This window comes from Pogona vitticeps, chromosome 3 (assembly GCF_051106095.1).
Source record: "Pogona vitticeps strain Pit_001003342236 chromosome 3, PviZW2.1, whole genome shotgun sequence".
Lineage (NCBI taxonomy): Eukaryota > Metazoa > Chordata > Lepidosauria > Squamata > Agamidae > Pogona > Pogona vitticeps.
The window spans coordinates 231,215,317-231,235,679 of NC_135785.1; the positions used below are offsets into that span (position 1 = coordinate 231,215,317).

The 20,363-nt window shown below is 40.7% G+C and overlaps 1 protein-coding gene across 3 annotated transcripts; it reads right to left on the minus strand.

Moving 5' to 3' along the window:
- Positions 1-1,471: 1,471 nt before the first annotated feature.
- Positions 1,472-16,844, minus strand: SLC19A2 (solute carrier family 19 member 2). Of its 3 annotated transcripts, none has more exons than XM_020784945.3 (6): positions 16,508-16,844; positions 11,954-12,421; positions 6,916-7,138; positions 4,403-4,595; positions 3,014-3,155; positions 1,472-1,948 (listed from the first exon to the last, which is right to left on the minus strand). In XM_020784945.3, exons 1-6 carry the CDS (start codon positions 16,706-16,708, stop codon positions 1,799-1,801), a joined length of 1,377 nt encoding a protein of 458 aa, XP_020640604.3. In that variant the 5' UTR covers positions 16,709-16,844; the 3' UTR covers positions 1,472-1,798. The 3 variants fall into 3 exon arrangements, with proteins under 3 accessions (XP_020640604.3, XP_020640603.3, XP_020640605.3); XM_020784944.3 differs by having other exon boundaries at positions 11,813-12,421; XM_020784946.3 differs by lacking the exon at positions 11,954-12,421 and having other exon boundaries at positions 16,508-16,842.
- Between the last annotated feature and the right edge of the window lie 3,519 nt (positions 16,845-20,363).

Below are 20,363 nucleotides of genomic sequence, written 5' to 3' on the forward strand. Positions count from 1 at the left end.
TTATTTGGTTACTGAACCTTCCTTTCCAAACCCACAGCTAAAGGTTCTCTCCTTTCCCCAATTAATGGTGTTTTCAGATTCCTTTTTGTAGAACATCTAGGATAGATTCATATGCCTATATGCTCCTGAGCCTCGCTCAGACAAATGTAAAAGCTACTTATGTAATCTAGGGGAAATGGGAAGACATTCTTGTGACTAGATTTGGTTCACATCATTTTATACCTAGGAAATAAATACATACTGAATCTGTTTAGAAGGCAGATTTCACTAGAAGTGCAAATATCCTACAATGTAAAGAAAGTTATTTGAATCAGAGTTTGGAAAAGTTACTTTTGGAGCTACAGTTCCCCCCAATCCCCCAGTCAACACAGCCACACTGCCAATGGGGAAGGGTATCTGTAACTTCTCCAAGCCATGGGTTGCATTTATCCAGAAATGGCTAACACATTTTTTTTCCTTTTAAGTGACATTTCAGTCCTGTAACTCTAAAGATGTGAATACCTAAGTTAAAATCCAGTATTATGATATTTATGTTTTGAGTGAGCAGCACACTTAATGTATTACATTTCTGAAGCTAAAAATTCATACATGATTGCTGCGTCCAGTACTGCAGTACTGTACTGGAAATCCAGCAGCAGAACGGGATTTTACATTCACAAAATTCTTACTTCAGCTCTTTCCATATTTTAAAAACTGATTTAAAAAATGTGTAAAAAAGAGGCCACTACATGAATTATTACATGCTCTTTACAAACAGGACTCATAATAATGGGTTTACTTATGCTACTAGGCTTTTTCCTATTTGAAAAACATATTTTATTAGAAATTGCACACCATTCATATGCAATAGTCAACAAACATGGATATTATGCTGCATTTACCTGGACAGCACAGGCAGGAAATGATAATGGTGACTAACTTCCATTCAGTATTGCCAAATGTTTTTGTGCCACAGTTTGAGAGAACAGTAACTTCAAGTAGATTTCTCTTACTTGAGCAGACTGTGCAAAAATAGTGCTGTCTGTTCTTTTCCAAAACATTATGGCTTTTAGTGTCAATATCTTAAATACAGCAACTTTAAAAGTTGAGTCTCCCAGGAAGGATCAGCTAACTTTCCTATTTCTGATCCCCCTGCCCCATATTATCTATATATGAAAAGGTACAAATTTGATGGGCAAGGGCAATTATAGAAAGCTAACTCCCCAGAGGAGGGGAAAAGGCAGACAAAACAGAATATACTACAGTATCTGTATGTTTATATTAGTAGTATTAACAAGACTTTAGTATTCATGGATGCATGAACACATTCTTGCAAGTGCTTAATATTTATGAGTGCACATTTTTCTGCTACTTCACCCAACTTCACCCAGGGTGTCCATACTTAGCTAATGCCTCAGTTCTTTCAGTAAAAGAAAGAAATTCAGCCTACTGATTTATAGGATTTATAACACAGACTACATAAACAAAACCATCACATCCCAATGAATGCTTTATTGCTTATCATTCTCAAAAGGGTGATTAGTAAGCCCACAGATTGCTTTGGATCTTCCCCACATAGACCAAAAGGGCATACTTGAGGCCATGTTGTTATTAAGGATATTCTTACTGATGTAAAATATAATTCAATACATTCTGTTTCTAAGTTATGTTATTCTAAGCATACATATCAGTCAAGTACAATTCAGGTAACAGTCTTGAAATAACAGTATTTTAACACATTAATAAATAGGAAACTACAAATTGAAACTACATCCTTCCTGTCCTGATGTAGCTGTTGGACAAGTTGCTGTTCTGTACATTAAGCACAATTTTCCATAATATGACTTCTCCTCTTCCTCCTCCTCCTCCTCCTCCTCTCCTTTCTCCAGTAGTTCATAAGAATACTGTATGTGCCACTGATCAAGAACACAACTGATATAGCAGCAAAGTAGCCAGCGTAGATCATGAACTGTAGTAGGAAAGAAAGGTAAACTGAAAAGCTGAAGTTCATGAGTTCTACTCAAAGCCAATCTTCCCATTAGCTAAGATGAATGGACTACTTGATACTGCAGATTTGGAGAATACTATTACAGAGTAGCACATGGTAATTTATTTGGAGAGGGCAAGTCATCATTTGGATATTCTGTCTTGGAATGTTCTGAACTGTCTAAGATGGAGTGGGCTTTGTGTAGTGCCAACAATCCAACCATGGCCCCTCAGACCCCTGACTCCCATATCCCAAGCACTAGCAATGCCAGTGGGTACTAACAGGTATTAGAACAAGTGTGGGCAACTACTACAGTTTCCCCGGAAATAAGACCTACCCCCAAAATAAGCCCTAGTTAAGTGAAACCCCACCCTCCACCATTGATCAGGAACCAGAAGATGATGACTGTATTTGAATAAATGCAGACTGTTGTACATGAAAAAAATAAAACATCCCCTGAAAATAAGCCGTACTGCATTTTTGAAGCAAAAATTAATATAAGACCATGTCTTATTTTCGGAGAAACACAGTAAGGGATGAGTGGCTGCACATATCCATCCCTGGACCTCCTGTTGCCACACCCAATCTAACAAACATTGAACAATTCTCTCACAAATTGTTTTTCACATTGAAAAAGTCTCCTTCAGCCCTCTAGGACCAAATCTACATATACATATACAGTACCTACCTCTATACCTACACCGATACACTCTTAACAGTGATTAAGAACAGATCTATTTAAACAAAACATTTTGGCTTCCACTTTCTTCAGTTGCTCTGGTAAAGGTAAGCTATTTCAACTCAAGAAGGTGCAAGCTGAAATGTTTTGCTAAAATATTTCTGATAGTCGCTCTTACTAGTGTATATTTTTAGTGATTAACACCCCTCCCCCTAAAAAAATACCTCATACACAAATACCCTCCCAAAAGCTAGTATGTTGGGACTGGAATTACTTAGCTCACACCTTGAGATTAGCCAAAGGGCTTTAATTAAGAAAACTAGGCACTCTCTTTTCCCAAGCAGATAAAGGAAAAGCCTGGACCTTACCTGCGTGAATATATCCAGGCCAAGCCCTTTTGCATCGGCGACTATCAATGTGAGCAACGTCTGCAACATCAGGGCAACGAAAGTATTAACACCAAAGACTAGGGCATAGCGTTCTACACTTAGGTTGGTAGCAATTTGGAACCTTTACAGAAAAAAATAAAAGAGGAAAGATACAACATGAGCATAAGAGGGGAAGGATTTCTTGCAGGCAAACAATAGGCTTACGGGCTCTTTCAAGTTCAACATCAAAAGAACTGGGGGACAAACTAGACAAATCTGCAGAAATTCTGTGCTTTTCACACATAGAAATGTCTGAAGCACATAAAAGAAATCAAGGGGAATAGATGAGGCAAAGGAGCCAAATCTTCTCTTTGGAGCAGCTCAATCATGCACAACCAGTCTCATCACCTACCAAGAGTGTTGAGTCAAGTTATTTTGATATAAATGTCGACCTCATAAAAAGGTGCCTAGCAACAGGCAAGTAATGGGTTTTGAGACTCACACCTTGTGCTTCTCAAAAACTGAACTTATCAACCCTCTTTCTAAATAATTGCTTGCAGCCCCATGTTTAAATGGACACAACTGCTATAATCATATTTCATTTGTCTCTTAAATATGCCAATAGCACCCTAATCAGAGCTTGAATATGTCAGGGTTTTTTCTTTTTAACTACAGTTCTAAAATCTTCTACCAAATACAGTAGGACATCCATGTCCAGAGGATAAGTAACTGCGGTTTCACTTATCCATGGTCTGCAAATATTAAAAAGATCCCAAAAACCCCCTATTTTTATATGTACTACCATAACAGGCCACCAAATGGAGCCAGAGACTGTACTATGAAATTCTTGTTGGTGACAAATGCATAGCATGGTTCCTAGCACACTCTAGTAAGCAGTTCTGGTAATGCATGGGAAATTATTTTTTTCGTTAACCTTACAGACATCTGCCTGACATCAATTCATTGACCCACAAGCCAATACACACTGCTGACATTTCCTGCAAAGCAGTTTAACTGGTCAAACACAGATACACAGATTGCATAAGGAAGATTAAAAACTATCCTTCCTGAGGCCACAGTTCAAAGCTCCACCCAGTTTGCAAGGAAATCTGGGTTGAGTTCTTCCCACCTGGCTTCTCTCTGAAAATGAAGCCCCATATAGTACTCATGCAACATCAGCATGAGTATCATATGGGGGTACCAACATAGCCCCCATCCAGGGATCTTAGTGCTAAGTACAGGGAGACAGTTTAAAACCAGATGCCTGCTCCATTTGCTTGCACTGAGACAAACCAATATTCACATATTTTGCCATGGCCCATTTTCTGTTAGGATTCACCAGTTGAAGTAATCCCAACCACCATGGCTAGATGGTAAAGGAACACTTACGTTGCGATTGTGATAAGCAGCATATACACAATTCGGAATGATACATAGGAAGCATAGCACACCCAAATGTTCCGAACTGTGTCCATGATATACACAGCTGCAGCGATGAAGAGGGAGAAAATGGCTAAGGTTATCTCCCCCCAAGTGGCCCAAGATGTCTTTATGTGTCCCACGGCAAACACAGCCACAGCACCTACAAATATAAAATGTGACCAAGTTAGCATTCTAGAACACTTGTGTCCAGAATTTATATATACTAAGACATCACCTCAAGAAATCTACTTGGCAATAGTGATCAATACACAAAAGTTTCCATCAAGCACCTAAGGTTCTACACTGCTCTGAGTAAGCATGATGGAAGCAAAGGATTAGTATTTTTAGAGACCCTACAAAAAGTCTCTTAAGCAGGAACAATTATTTACTGTTTGGAAGATGTAGTAGTAGTAGCAGCTGTTATCTTTAAAATTCTAAGGCATGACTAAATTCCACTGCAGCCCAGACAGACTGCATAAAGATCAGAAACTACCCTTCCTGAGGCCACAGTTCAAAGCTCCATCTAGTCTGCAAGGAAACCTGAGTTGAATTCCTCTCACCTGGCTTCACTCTGAAAATGAAGCCCCCATATGGTACTCATGCATCATCAGCATGCCAACATAGCCCCTATTGCAGCCCAGAGTAGTAATAAAAGTCTCCCAGAGTAGCCATTTTCTTCACTTCCTGGCAGAAAGAATAGAGATGACTAAATATTCTCTCTAAAACAGGGAGTACCACAACTTGAATGCAACCATGAAAAAGTTCTGCACATGGTTGTCACCAAAGCATGAAAGACTGGGACAACATCTGCTTGCAGGAGAAAGAACAGCCAGCATACCAGCCACAACTAATGAAATGTATTTGTAATCAAGGTTGTCAACTGAGCATCAAGCAGTCCAGTCCAGGAGCACATCCCCATTAGAAAACTGATCCTTTAGGGGTTTGACCACTACTCCCTTCCCCATCCATGTGCCCTCCAGAAGCGCTAGTCCATAACTCTACAGAAGGCAGGTAACCTCCTTTTCTGCACCCTGCACAAGCCTCAGGTCATTGCTAGATTCCTTCTGCTGCCACAGATTGCCAATGAAGAAACTGAACTAAAAAGCATCAGGTTTTCTTCTTTGCTATCAATTCCAAAACAAGGATAGTTTCCCTATCAGCCTGATCATATGTGACTTTATGATACAGAAGATACTTATGGCACACTCTTCTAACAGCTCAGAGTCTTTTTACTCCAGAATCACCTTATTAGTTTAAACACCAGCCATACTGGCTGAGGAAGGGTAGGAGTTAAGTCCAAAAAGGTTACTTGCTAAAGTGTGCCAGAGAGCTCCCATTGTTGCCACTCAACATCAGTGGTAGCTATGACAGAAAAGACTGTGGCTGATCAGTGCAACCCCCAACAAAACAACATTGTCCCTTTTCAATGAGGATCACTTAGTTGTGGTTTCAGGGTGGAATTGGTTTAAATCAAAATTAAAATTTAAAACAAATCAGATTTTTAAATGGTTTAATTTTTTTAAATTTAAACTGTGGTTTAAATCAATTTTATTTTTAAAAAATCATTTATTTTTATTTGCTCTTTGTGGTTGTGCCATGCAACTATCATCATGGTGCTGCATTTGACATCATATCAGACGCATATATGTATATGACTAATATATATTTACAAACATGCTCAGCATGTTTGCTTGGATGATTTCTCCAGGAGGATCCTGTAAACACTCTTATCACCATATAGACTCTCAAAAGGTATTGGTGCAGTGTTAGCAGAAGCTGCTGAGTCACCTCAGCTACACATCACATGAAACTCAGCCCATAGCAATTTTGATGTAGTGCTGTTTGGGCAACAAAGACTCTCCATTTCATGAGGTAGTACCAGAACAGGCACCATAGGTATAGCACCTTTCAATGTTTTAGAAATCCCTAGATAACATCCTTAATTTGGTCTCAGCTAACTAACTGCATGGTTGCCAATGTGTAAACTTAAATTTAACCTCCAAGTTTTCTGATTTGGTGATTGCCATGTTTCTGAGTGCCTCTTCTGCCAGCCAAAGAGAACCTATATGCTGTGACATGAAGTGACAAGATGCTAAGTGACAGGCAGCTATTCTTTGTCTATAAAGATGGAAAAAAGACAATGACATCTATATGGCCTGAGGTGAAAATCGATACCTCAACAGATTTTACAAGGTTGCAGCCTTCATTTTGGATTTTCACTTTAAATTAAAAGACTCAGGCTTTAACATCTAGCCAAGATGCTTTTCATATGTTTGTTTTCCTCTACCCTACCAAGCTCTGAGATGAGTAGCTTGATGATGACTCCTACGGGACGCCTGCTTCTGAGATACTGGTGGTATAATAAAGCATCCATGCACTGATTCATTTGTTTTGCACAAGAACCACATGGATTTTTTTTCTTTTGTCAGAAGCTCCTTGAAATACATTTCTCTAAATGTTGCTTAAAAGATTAATCTTACCCAACAGTGTAGATGCAGCCTCCACACCACCATTATAGATCTCTGAGCTGTGAGAGGGTTGCACCTTTTCCCACAGGCCTTGAGTGTAGTTTATGACTTGGAAGTAGCCACATGTCGACAACGCCCACCACACTGACCAGCACAGCAGAGGTCGGGAAGAGTAACATTGCAGAAAGTCCTGCCAGAGCTCTTTGACTACCTTCACGATGTCCACTCTCTGCTCCTGTACAGATTAGAACATAAACATTTCACTGACCTTTACACTCTAGTCTAGAGGAACTTACAAGAGTGCTACTAAAATATTACAGATCCCAACAGGCCTGAAGAATGGAAACTGTTTATACATTCAGGAAGGAGGCACTCCTATTTCTACCACTACCACCATGCAGCAATGTCTCTGGCTCTGTTGCCACAAAATAAACAGAACCTATGACAAACTAAACTGAGTATCAGTACTTGACATAAATGCATGAACTGGTTTGTCCAATTCATAGATCATGAGCACAAACCATAATTACACAAGCTGCCACAGTGCCTTTTGAAGTACCTTGAATGATATACTAAGAAAAGCCGGCATTTGCGCTATGGAAAATGTTCAGACTAGCCTTATACATGGTGGGCTCTGAACTGAAAATGAAAACTCTGTGGATCACAAAATCAGTCCCAAAAATTGACTCCTAGATGGTTTTAAACTTTAATCCTTTGTTTCACAGCATGACACCCAGCATAATAATCTTGCTGAGTGCAAACGGCAAGTTACCTTTGTCCAAATTCTGTGTCGGTAAACATTTACAATGTGGCTAAGCCAAACTAGAAAAATTAAAGTCATCCTGCTGATACAGTACAGGTGACCAAAAGAGATCAATTTTCATGTCCATATCAGCCCTCATTGGCCATATAACTATATGCAGATAGCATGTTCTCTGTATTAATTCTTTTCTAATAAATGAAAACAATCTGCCTCATAGGACTGTTATGACTACGATCAAGATAAGAACCCTCATATTTCTTTGTACATTTAGTGCTATGGAAATTAATGTTTGGTTTGAGCAAAGCAGGGATGGGAACATTTTTCACAAAGGCTCTTAGTAGTGATAAAGCACACATTCATTCAGTAATATGTAAAGAGGTCAGAATCGAGAGGAGGGGGTTGTATGCACACTCAGAATAACATCAATGATAATATCTTACTATAAGCATTAACACAACACCCTTTTTGTCTGATATATAATCAATACCTCTAGGAAGGCAAACAGCTTCGCTTTTCTTAAGGGCTCCAGAAATATAACTTCTCAGAGATTAAGCAGGCAATAAACATGTAAGATTTCAGATGAACATTCCAGACCATCCAAAAGCTTTACTTTTGCCCCAAAACTAAAACAGGCAGGTGTTAACCATAATTACATGCCATCAAGCCCATTCCAAAGTATGGCAACCATATCCAGGGCTTTCTAGATATACACCCAGAAGTGGTTTATCATTCCTTTCTTTTGGAGATGCTCTGAGACCACATAGCTTTCCAATGACCACACAAACTGGTTCTTCTCCTGGGAAGTGGAGGATAAGATTCCTGTCCCCTGATTCGAGGGCTACATTCTCTATCTCACTGAAATATCCAGCCAACTATTAACTATAGCCCTGAATATTAAAGTAATATTCTTCATTATAGTAGTAAGCTGGCTCTTTTCATGGAAGGCACGATGGGGAATGAAATTTCTGATGTCCAGCCCAGAGGTACCCAAACCACTGGGATTTTCAGAATATTACATGGTATTTACAATCTCAATAATGTTAACATCTAAAGCAATGATGAAACAAGACTTAGCAACAACAGTTGATTATTTAACAAACAGCTAGGGCACATCCAGTTGTTTTAGCAGAGGATGTTTCGCTTGACAAGGCAAAACAATCTTAAGGTGAGCCATTGAGAGAATGGCAGCATATTGTTGCTTGTCACTCTAGCTGCAAAGACAAAACAAACCAATACAGTAGTTCTAAAAACTTGTGCCGGTATCAGTTTTTCTTATGTACCCTTGACTGAGTTGTACAGCTGCCTGATGAAACTGGATTATTTGATAAAGAAAAGGTTAATGTCAGGACCTAATTAATGGTAGGGTATTGTCCTTAAGAAGCATATTCTCATTTTGCGATGAAAGCAATTATAAGTTGATGCTGCTAGTATTACAGTTATCTGTAACTTGATAACTGCCATCACTTCCTAATTCTTGAGGAATGGCCTAACACAAGGATGAACATCATCAATAAATAATCTACCAGGTAGGAAAACAAATACTTTCATGTCTGCATAAGCCTACATATATACATTTATTGCAGAGTTAGATATGAAAGAAAGCGGGTTTTCACAAGAGGACTGACAGGTAGTTCTATCTTTGCTTTACTCTGTAACTGCAACACTGCAGACTGCAAATAAAGCAAGCAGTCCCTTTACTGAGTGTAGATCACTCTTCCCTATCCTTGTCATTTTGACAGATCATGTTATAGACAGGAAGACATACCTCTCTACAAGTACAATGTGAGGCCAACTGAGACCCTGAGATTATAACTCAGGAGTAGGCAATGTGGATGGCATGATTATGCAATCCAGGAGGGAAGTAAAATTTAAAGTATATATTGCTGCTCTATAGCATCATATCATTGGTCCATTAAACTCACAGCTATTTGCAAATACTGGCAGCACATTTTCAGGGCTTCAGATTGTGGGTTGAAGCTGGGACTTCTTTCAGTAGGTCATGTTTTCTATCACTGAGCTCTTGAGAAAGGCCATAGGTGAGGGAAAGAATGTCTGCCACTAATAAGATGACAAAGGAGCTTCTGGGTCCATATAAGCAACTGCATTACCTTCAGACAATGTCCCACCCAAGAACTGTGCTCCCCCACAACTCAGAGACACTCTTTGAAACCCCATGCAATGTGTCATCCCCATGCAATGTGTCTGGTCTGAGGGAATGGAACTTTACAACAAGAAGAAAATGCAGTTTCAGAAGAAGGGACTGCTATTTCTCCACATACATAACTCTCTGCTTTTTGAGGGAAATAATTGTCACTCTCTGTGTTTTCTGTATGTAATTTCCTTCTAACCCCACAATCCTTTATTTTTACCTGGAGCACTTGATAACCATACAAGCAGAGCACAAATAATACATCTGTTAGTCCTTAAGGTGCTCCAAAACACGCCACTGTTTTAATTGGAAGGAAACCTCTTCTGTTAGAAATAAGTTAGGAATACAGGAGCCTCCCTTATACTGATTCAACCCAGCTCAGTATTGTCAACTCCAACTGGTAACAACTCTTCAGGATTTCAAACATGAGACTCTCATAGCCTTACCTAGAGATCCCCTGCCATTCCCTGGTGACTTCACATATAAACACTAACATGACCTGACCCTAGTTAGTTTCCCTAGGCAACTGGTGTGTTCACATTGGGACAGTTCTATTATTATCCTACACCTAAGCACACTTTCTGAATTTGTAAAGCATACATTTTCAAAGAGAAGTCAAAATATTTTCAGAGGAGACCTAGTTTTTTTAATTCCTTAGGATTCAAAACACCACTGCTAGCAAGCACACCAACATACACACATTAACTTCAGTGGGGTACAGGAAGGAAGAGAAACCCAAGCTCGACTCCCCCTCTTTCATCTAACCAGGAGACTGCTAATGGAGACGTAAACTAAAATTATTTTTCTAATGGTTTTTCCTCCTAGACTTTCACATAGGCATATTTTTGCCAGTATCTTTTAAGGAAAGCCTCATTCTCCTCACACCTCCGAATCAGAGGACCAAGCAAGTCGACACATGAAGTACTGAAAGTATGCAAGTCTTTGCTCTATAGGGCAGGTGTTACAAATTTCAGCTGAAGAGCAAGAGCAGAAGGGCAGTGAAGACATGAGAACCTAGATGAGAAGAAAAAGCCGGAAGCAGTATCTGCCTAAGCAGTAATACATCTCCACAAAAGGGCTGAACAACAAATGTCATTGAGAATTACATTAGTTTTCTCAGCTTCAGAGTAATTCTCTGTTGGGGAACCAGCATTTGACTAGGTAACATTAATTCCATGGAATGCTAATAGCTAGGATTATCCACTGTAGCCTAGCAAACAAAACAAAACCACACAAACCCTATTTTGTCCAAAGAACTAACTTTGTTTTCAATAATTACAAATCCTATCTCTTTGATGAAATGCTTCTTGAGGGTTTATGACATCTTAACTGTTCTAGAAGCATGGCCATGACATGGCACCTTCAATTTATTGATCCCAAACTTAAGCAGCTGATATCCCTGGATTATTACAGACTTTCTTCCAAACAGTTATCCACAGCTTTATTACCTTATGGCTTGTTGTCCCCACTGCAAATGATTTCTGTTTGTAACATGCATATTCTTATACAGGTAGTAGCTAGAGATGGGGGTATTCATAAACCCCCATCTCTAGCTACTACCTGTATAAGAATATAGGAGGGTTCCAGGGGCCGGACTCTCGTTAAGTTCAGCAGCACGGGGATATTAATATTAGTATATGAATACCCCCATCTCTAGTAGTACCATGCATTGCAAAGTCTGTGAACAGCACCTTTACAAGAACTGCATCCTCCATAATAATGCTATCTACTCAGGAATCTGCATATCTGGTTTGTTTATACTTGCAATCTAAATCATATTTCTTCTGGCAGACAGAAGAACTCCACCAATACAACCACGCTTAAGAGCAATCTCCAGAACGTAAAGTGATCAGACACCTGGAAACCAATGAACCATCCTGGGATACTATACATAACAGAGCTACAGCAGTTCATCACTGCCAAGTAACCCAACAGATGTGCTTTGTGAAATGCAGGGTTCTAGATTTCATATCTCCTGAAACAGCAGTACTGCTTACCTGCTGCTCTGCAGAATGTTCTTCTATATTTAAAGGAACTTTCGATTCAACTTCTTCCCACCCAGGAACCCTCTTTAAGTCAGGATCATCTTGGACGACTGCTCCATTTTTACCATCTACAACTTTCATTTCCTTACTGACCTGAGTGTCTGAGGGGTGGTGAAAGAAAAGGCTCTTCTGTGGCATAGGCAGAAACCACGCCACGGCAAAGGCCACAGATACAGAGGTGAGAGACACCACATTCAAAATGAATAGAGACCAGCCAACAAGAGATACCAGGATCTGTCCACAGACAGAGCCTACAGTATAACCCACAAGGGTTGCACTTCGACAGTAGCTTGTGACTTTTTGGTACAAGGTCAGGTCCACAACACTATAGATGTAAGAATAATAGGCTATTTCTGTTGCAGTAACCAGTCCATAGAAGAATTCTAGGAACTGAATAGCCAACAGTCCTTTGGCATAAAGCAGCATAAAAAATGTCACAATAAGGCTTAGTCCTTGCAGAAGGATGACAGGTTTGTATCTGAGATAGTCTGTCGCCAAGAAGACAGGAAAGAGCAGCACCAAATAGGAGTAAGTCCATACTGGATAGATTTCATTGAAGACCTATGAAAAGAAAAAGTCACAAAATTTTAAAATGAGAGAAAATCAGTAACAGTTATTAACACAAACTGGAACAGACATCCAGCCAGGCTTGAAAACTGACAGATTCTATTTATGCTAACATTTGTATGCCACTGTACTCTCTGACACAGTTGCCAAAATGCTTACTTTATATGTATAATAAAACTAAAGTTAAAATACAATGGTGTTAAATAGAATTCTACAAAATAAACAAGTTGTTAAATAATTACATATAAAAATACAGCAATACTCAAATTCTGTTTTAAAGGTGAGTTGAATAATGTCTAACCACTCAGACTTTTCTACATTCTATTACCATTGGCCTCATGTGGCCAAACACAGCTTTTAAAAAATGGTTCAAGAATATTCATAAAAAGCACAGTGAGCAAAGTCAAAATAGAAACTTTGTAGAACTGGATGTGCCAGAATATGTTATCAGAGCTGCAACAGGTTTTACTATGATCTGTAGCAGCCAAGATATGATCCTTTGCAAGAATTGTATTTCAGCTATACAACTGGTTGATAGCTTAAAGTCAAGACACATGAATTCAAAAATTATCAGAGATGGAACTGTGATGAAACCTAGATCCAGTTTCCCTTTTGTGTTGTCTAAATTTCTCTAAGTGACATTTCAAAGGGGCTCAATGGATTTTATCCAGTTAAGCCCCAGGAAGGAACACCTTAAGCCTAAGCTGTTTTCTAGGAAAGTCCTTGTTTAACTTTCTTTTAAAGCTTTCTAGGTAACATATGGAAGTTCTGCCCAAGTAGTTCATTCTACTGTATGGATTTCACATACAAAGAAATGAATATTTTCAATATACTGTATAGGCCATTTCCACATTAAGGTTAATAAGCACTCCTGAAGCACTACTCTTTAACAATCAGGTGAAACTGGATCTACCACTGTGGTTCCACTCAGTATTCAACACAGCACCCATTATAATCTTGCAATGTCTGTTGCTATGGGCAAAATCCTAAATATGTCTACCCAAAATACACACCCAATTAAATGTGTATACTCACTGACAAGCGTGTTTATAAGAACACTCTAGAAAAAAATTTCCATGTGGTTTAGCCCCTCTCCCAGGAAAAAATGGCAGACTGCGTACAAGACAAATTAACTCAGTACAGGAAACCACAGCCTTGGGTTTGCAAGAGACAGCAGGACTTAACACTAGGACTTTTGGGAGCTCACTAATTCAAAATGAAGAGTTGGTGTGATTGGTTAGGCCTCACCTTGAGTAGTGTCCAGTTCTGGACACCACACTTCACGAAGGATGCTAACAAATTGGAACAAGTTCAGAGGAGGGTGACAAGGATGATGGGGGGGTGGAAACCAAGCCCAGTGAGGAAAGACTGAAAGAACTGGGTACGTTAAGTTTTGAGAAACGAAGACAGAGGGGTGAGACAATAACACCTTTCAAATACTTTAAAAGCTGTCATACAGAAGAGGGGCAGGATTTGTTCTTGATCATTCCAAAGTGCAGGACACGCAACAATGGGCTCAAGTTACCGGAAGACAGATTTTGGTTGAATATCAGGAAAAACTTCCTGTTGGAGCAGTAAAACAGTGGAATCAATTACCTTGAGAGGTGATGAGTGCTCCAACACTGCAGGCATTCAAGAGAAATTTAGACAACCACCTGGCAGATATTGTTCAGTTTCTATTCCTGCATCAAGCAGGGGATTGGATTTGATGGTCTTATAGGCCTCTTCCAACTTCATGACTGTGTGGTTCTATGACACAGTAGATACAGTATTGGACTAGGTCTTAAGACACTTGGTTTTGAATTCCCACTCAGCTCTGGGAACTCACCAAAGAGCTGGCAATGGTAAACCACTTCTTGAAAATCTCACATACTTCAAAAACCCTATTAAGATTGCTATAAATCAGAAGTGACTTGATGGCACATAACAACATAATTCATAGATTTGCAAAAATTCTGCAGCAACTTGGCAGGACATCACAATAAAAGTGGCTGCTTGCCCAATTAAAATTTGCCACTTGATTGTTTCCAGAACCAGTTTCCCCACTGCCACCAATATTTAGCCTTTTAATTACTATTTTCCAAAATTCAAATCTCATAATTCTATTGTTCATTTTTCCTTTGTTTTTACTACCTTGTCTTGTGGTAAACCAACATAAACATTATGATTTTTTTCTTACATGAAAATGAAGCCCACTCAAACTCCAACACAGGAAAACAGTGGGGTTATGGGGAACTCATACTGTATTGGAGAGTGGTGGGAAAGAGATTCCTTCATAAAGAGCCTTTCCACTCCAGAGATGAAAAAAATCACAAAATCACCTACACATCAACTAGAGCTTCTGGAATCAGCAACTAGAGAACAGTGGGGTTTGTTCTTGATTGTGCTGCTGAATGACAGCCAAGTTAGGTTCCAAAGCCAAGGATCAACAACACATTGCTTAGAAATTGAAGTCACTTTCTTGAATTGCAACCCCAGAATCGTTCAACAACCCTGGCCACAAGCCAGGCTGGCTGGCTGGCTCTAGGAACTGGAATCCTAGAAACTGCCATATTAGTACAGTGGGGGCTTGACTTGAGAACTTAATCCGTATTGGAAGGCGGTTCTCAAGTCAAAAAGTTCTCAGGTCAAATCTGCATTTCCCATAGGAATGCATTGAAAACCATTTCATCCGTATCTGCTCTTTTCCGTCCATAGAAACTAATGGGAAGCTGTTATTCCGCCTTCGACCACTAGAGGAGGATATTTGGTTTCTTTTTTTCATAGGTCAAGAAAGGTTCAGGGAAGGCAGGGAAAATACAGTCCAGGCAGTCCGAAGACTGTCTCCCAATCCACTCTCTAAACGCTGGGAGGAGTGAGGAAGCAGAAAGGCACCCTTTTCACTGGCCAACAGTTAACTGAAAGTTCAAATTTTGCACTTTCCCTGCCTCCCACGTGGTTTTTTTTCAGTTCTTAACTCAAATCTAAGTATGTAAGTCAAGTCAATATTTTCCTATGAGGGTGGTTCTTAAGTCAAAATGTTCTTAACTCGAGCCGTTCTTAAGTCAAGACCCCACTGTATCTCAGTATACAGTACTGGTAAAATTAAAGACAAAATAGGAGAGATGCAAAGCCAAATATTATTTCTATATGAGCTTTTTGAATAAAATCCATTTCTTCAGAAACGCTGCAATATTTTGCCTCTCTCTTTTCTTTTCTCTTCCCCACCATCTTTTTCTCCTCTAATTTTGCCAACATGATGTCCAACGGACAAACCTTTGCAAACACTGGCAGACCACACTGCAGGGTTACTGACCTTATGGGAGACCTCTAATAGCAAAAAAAGGTAAAATCCAACAACTTGACAGCAATAGATGCCATACAGATGGAATGAAAGTTTCCAGTTCAATAAAAAACAGCTATCACCAACATAACCTTATTCCTACCTGTTATGTGCAAGCAAGTCATTTCCAATTTATGGTGGCCTTAATAGCCTCCAAAGAGTCCTATCATTAACAGCCCTGCTCAGGCCTTGTAAAATGAAGGCCATGGCTTCCTTTCTTAGATCAAAGGATGTATGGAGCAAGTGTGTTGTACCGTTCTACTGACGTCAGGTCTGTGAACGATTAACTGGAAAAAAGCACACCTATTATCTTCTTGTTTGGCAAGTGGAAGTCACTGATCCACTTACTGCTGCCTCTACTACAGCTCCCCACCACGTAGCCCTCTTGCCTTCTCTTGCAAGGAGGATGTAGCAGCCCACGACCCCACCGAGGCACACAAACACACAATCCTGACCTCCTCAAGAGCTCCTCATTCTCACCCAGTAGCTTCAGGAGCATCTTAGTGACCCACCACGAGTGCTATGTTTTTGTATTTAAAAGATACCAAAGGATGAAACCTAGAGGAAGCTTTTGGCCTCTTGGGGGAGGGAAGCACGTGGTTTGAGGGGAACTCTCTCTCCGGGGGGGCATAAAATTTCCCCATAAAATGGAAGGTCTACACCCCGAAGCGCTTCCTTTGCCTCGTCAACCAAACCAAGCCAAATTGGTTTTGGTTGTCCCCCCCCCCCCGGTTTCTCCCGCCCAAAGCCAGCTCTACCTGAGTTTCGGTGAGGTTCTTGTCCGGCCCCAACAGGTAAGGCGTCAGGAAAGGCTCCGACGGGCGCAAGCTGGCGAAGAAGCCGTACCCGCAGAGGACTGCCGTGGGCAAAACCCAGCCAAAGGCCCGCGGAGCCCGCGGGAGGCGCCGAGACAGCAACACCCGGGACCGGGGTCCGCCCAGGGCACCCGCCGTTTCCATCCGCCAAGCCCCCGGGATTGGGGGGGGCGTCTCGGCCGGTCAGTCCGTCTCCTCAGGAGCGCCCGGCCATCGACCTCGCCTCCGCTCGCCTCCCCTCGGCGCGCGCCAATCCCGTCGCGCGGCCCGCCACCCACGCGGCCCGTTGGCCAAGGCACCTTGACCTGCGCAGTAGCGCTCTCGCAAGACGCTGCCCCCCCCGACTTCCGGTTCCCTGGAAGCGCCTCCTTTGGGTTTGTTGTTCGGGGAAGTGGAAGGGTTGTGCTTGTGGCTGCTTATGAAGGAAGGCACCAGAGCAGGTGGTGGCCGTTGGGAGCATCGCCCCAGCTGGGCAGGAATCAGGATCCTTCCTCTCTGACTCCCCGGAGCGTCTGGTCTACGATTCAGGCACCTAGTGGAGCCTTTCCTTTTAATATGGGAGAGCCGCACTAGATTTCAAGCTGCTTTTGAACTTGTGCTTTTTAAAAACTGAAGTGGAAGGGGAGTGGCTGTTCCGAAAACTCAAGAAGCCAGATCCCTCGTTATCATTGCGGTAGAAAGCAGCTGAAAAGCAGGACCGTTTTCCAGAAAGAAAAGGCGATTTATTAAATTGCAGGTTAAATGCACAGGCAGCCGATGGCATTTGGTGCCTGAAGTAAAAGACAATACTGTATAGCACAGACATCCATACCATTTACACAAGCCAGCGAGATAAGCAACACCAGTGATAGGACAGCATCCTTCATCTCACCAGAGGATACTAGGCTAGTTTGAAGGATGTAAGGCAAGTTTTTCTCGAACCCACCACTTTCTTCTTTAACAGAGGGAAATGAACAGTCAAGTGGTTGGTACTGTTGCCTTTCTCATTGCCCAGTACCTGATGCCTGAGCAAACTGTTTCACTCTACTCAGTGGTAGAACTGGCCTTGGTGTACAACAGTATTGCAGTTTATTCTCGAAGGCTTTCATGGCCGGGATCCAATGCTTGTTGTAGGTTTTTCGGGCTGTCTGGCTGTGATCTTGAGGTTTTTCTTCCTAACGTTTTGCCAGTCTCTGTGGCCAGCATCTTCAGAGGACAGGAGTCAGAACTCTGCCTGTGCTCTGGTGCAGTTTGTGGGATAGTTGAGTATTTATAGCTGTGGGATTAGCTTTTTGTCCTTTTTAGGAAATTGGGTGATTATGGTGATCAGTATGTTTGTTGTGGGTGTATTGTCGTGATAAGGGGGAGAGATGATCTGTCACTGTGGTTGATGGGTGTCGTTAGCTGGTCTTTTGTGTGCAGTGATCACAGGTCCTTGTGGCTGGGTAGAGTTCATTGACCTTTCGCAGGCTGTGTTTTTCAGTGCTGGGAGCCAGGCTTTGTTGAGTTTTAGATTTCTTTTTTGTTGAAGCTCTGCTGGTGTTTGTGGATTGCAGTTATCAAAGAGAGAATGTATATGAAAAGCTTGCAATCAGGTATGGGAGTTAGTTGGAGAAATGTATTGACAGGGAGAACTAGAATGGAACATAGTCATTATTAATACATATAGATAGCAATGGTCAACAACGAGTTTCCAGCACTGTTGTTGATTGTGTGATTTCTCTTATGTCCTTTCAGGTTGCTTCCAACTTAGCACAGTAACCCTAGTAGGGTTTTCAAGGAATGTGAGATATTCAAGGAGTGATTTATAGTTTCCACGAGCTGCATCTTCCACAATAATATATTCACAAACCAAAATCCTTTGGATTTCTTCCTGGGAGAGGGCACAAAAGGGGAAGGAGTGGCATTCACTGCTCTTCCTCTATGCTTCCTACCCTTTACTGATTATCTGATATTGTTGCAATGAGAACAAAACTCTACATCAGGTCTAGGGTGGTCATAATATTTTTCTTTGGTGTGGGAAACTGGGACAGCTTTGAATTCCATTGCTCTCCATTTTTGCTGATACTGTACATACAGATCCTCTCTATCTTGTATGTTGGAGGGATGAAATGTGCAGATCCTTCCCTGGGGACTGGTGGGCAAAACAAGGTTAAGACTACCTCTTCAGCCTTGTAGAGATCCAGTCTCTTTGGCTCTAGGGACACCATGTTTGTTACTCTGTCCTTTTTGTGATTCTGCCATACGTTTGGGGGACATAAAGCACTACTGTACATTTACTACATGATTATTAAAGTCAGTAGGAAGCTGGTCTGTGAAAATTTATGCTGGTCAGTTATATATAGGTAGATAAAGTAAGTTGCAAACATATAAGAAATTCTATCTATTTCATTATTGATCTTTGCCTCAGGAGGTCTCCCACCCCTGCTCCAGCCACAACATTAAAATACCAAAGTAATTCAGGGCAAGGGGATGTGCAATAATAAAGCAGATGTTGCATTAAGAAATGCTAAGGAAAAAGGCAAGCATAAGCTGGAGCTGGGTTAATATGTACTGAATTTCAAGAATTGACAGCATCTGTGTCTCTCTGAAAGCAGTGGGAATTATTATTTGTATTTGTTTTTCAAGTGTACAGTATATGTGCTTGCCAGTAAAAATATCAGAATAGTAAACACAACATTAATGTCTCTCATACTGAAATTATGAAAGAAAGATTCAGCAATAAAGCTATAATTCTCTGGGTTACGCCTCTGGAAAAACCAGCATAAATACAGATCTTAAGGAGATAAAACTTCAGTATTTTACATGCCTGACTGATATCAGTTAGGAATGACTTACAGAGGGCAGATACTGAACTGTTAGATGTTCTGTTGCTAGTAGATTAATCTAGAGATGGGAAGACATGGGGGGAAATGGGAAAACCCTGGAGGTGGGGACTGTTTTTTTTCCCAAAAGCCTTTTTTTCTGGAAAATTGGAAAAAATGGAGTGTGGAATATGCTATTTTACAATGATAAACAATATGTGTTACATGGTATTCAAACTAAATAACAGATGTAACATTTCTGAAAATTTTCAATTTTTCCCATGGAAAAGCAGGGGAAAATGTGGGTTGTTTTTGTTTGTTTTTTTGGAAAAAATTGAATTTGTGGGAAAGTTTGCAACTCTAGATAAATTTCAGAGCCACTTAAAATGATCAGAAATGGTCTTCCTAAGAAGAGGGGTGACTGAGCAGGGCATAAGGCATAAGCCAATCTCTAAGACCGAGTGTTCCCAAGCTCTTTTAGGTGTTACATACTAATAGCAATCCCTAGTTTATGGGCAGCCAGTGTTGCTTTTTTAAACAAAGATGTAGCATGCTTTAGGAGGAAGACTTAACGATAGCCCTATATAGAGCACACTGGGATGTCATCTTGTCAAGTTCATAAAATTATACATAAGTATATAGCTTGGTAGGAGATCTGAAGTCCCATCATCTATCTGATTGTAACCAAAATCCTTTGGGTCATCAACAAAAGTCCACTGGACAGTCAGATAAATTATAGATTCTTCATACAGGTGAGATTTGATTGGTTTTATTCAAACTTTGCCTGGCCCTTGAAACAGCCCTCAGAGAGGCAGGTCAACACGGTAAACTTACCTGGATCCTGAAATATCATATTGGGAAAGTTTGCCATATAACAAGACATATAACATCTTGGAATATAAACGTCAATGCATGCTTTTGAATCTTGACTAGAGATGGGGGTATTGGTATACGAATATGAATATCCCCGCACAGGTGAAAATAACGAGAGTCCGGCCCCATGGGGCCAGACTGTC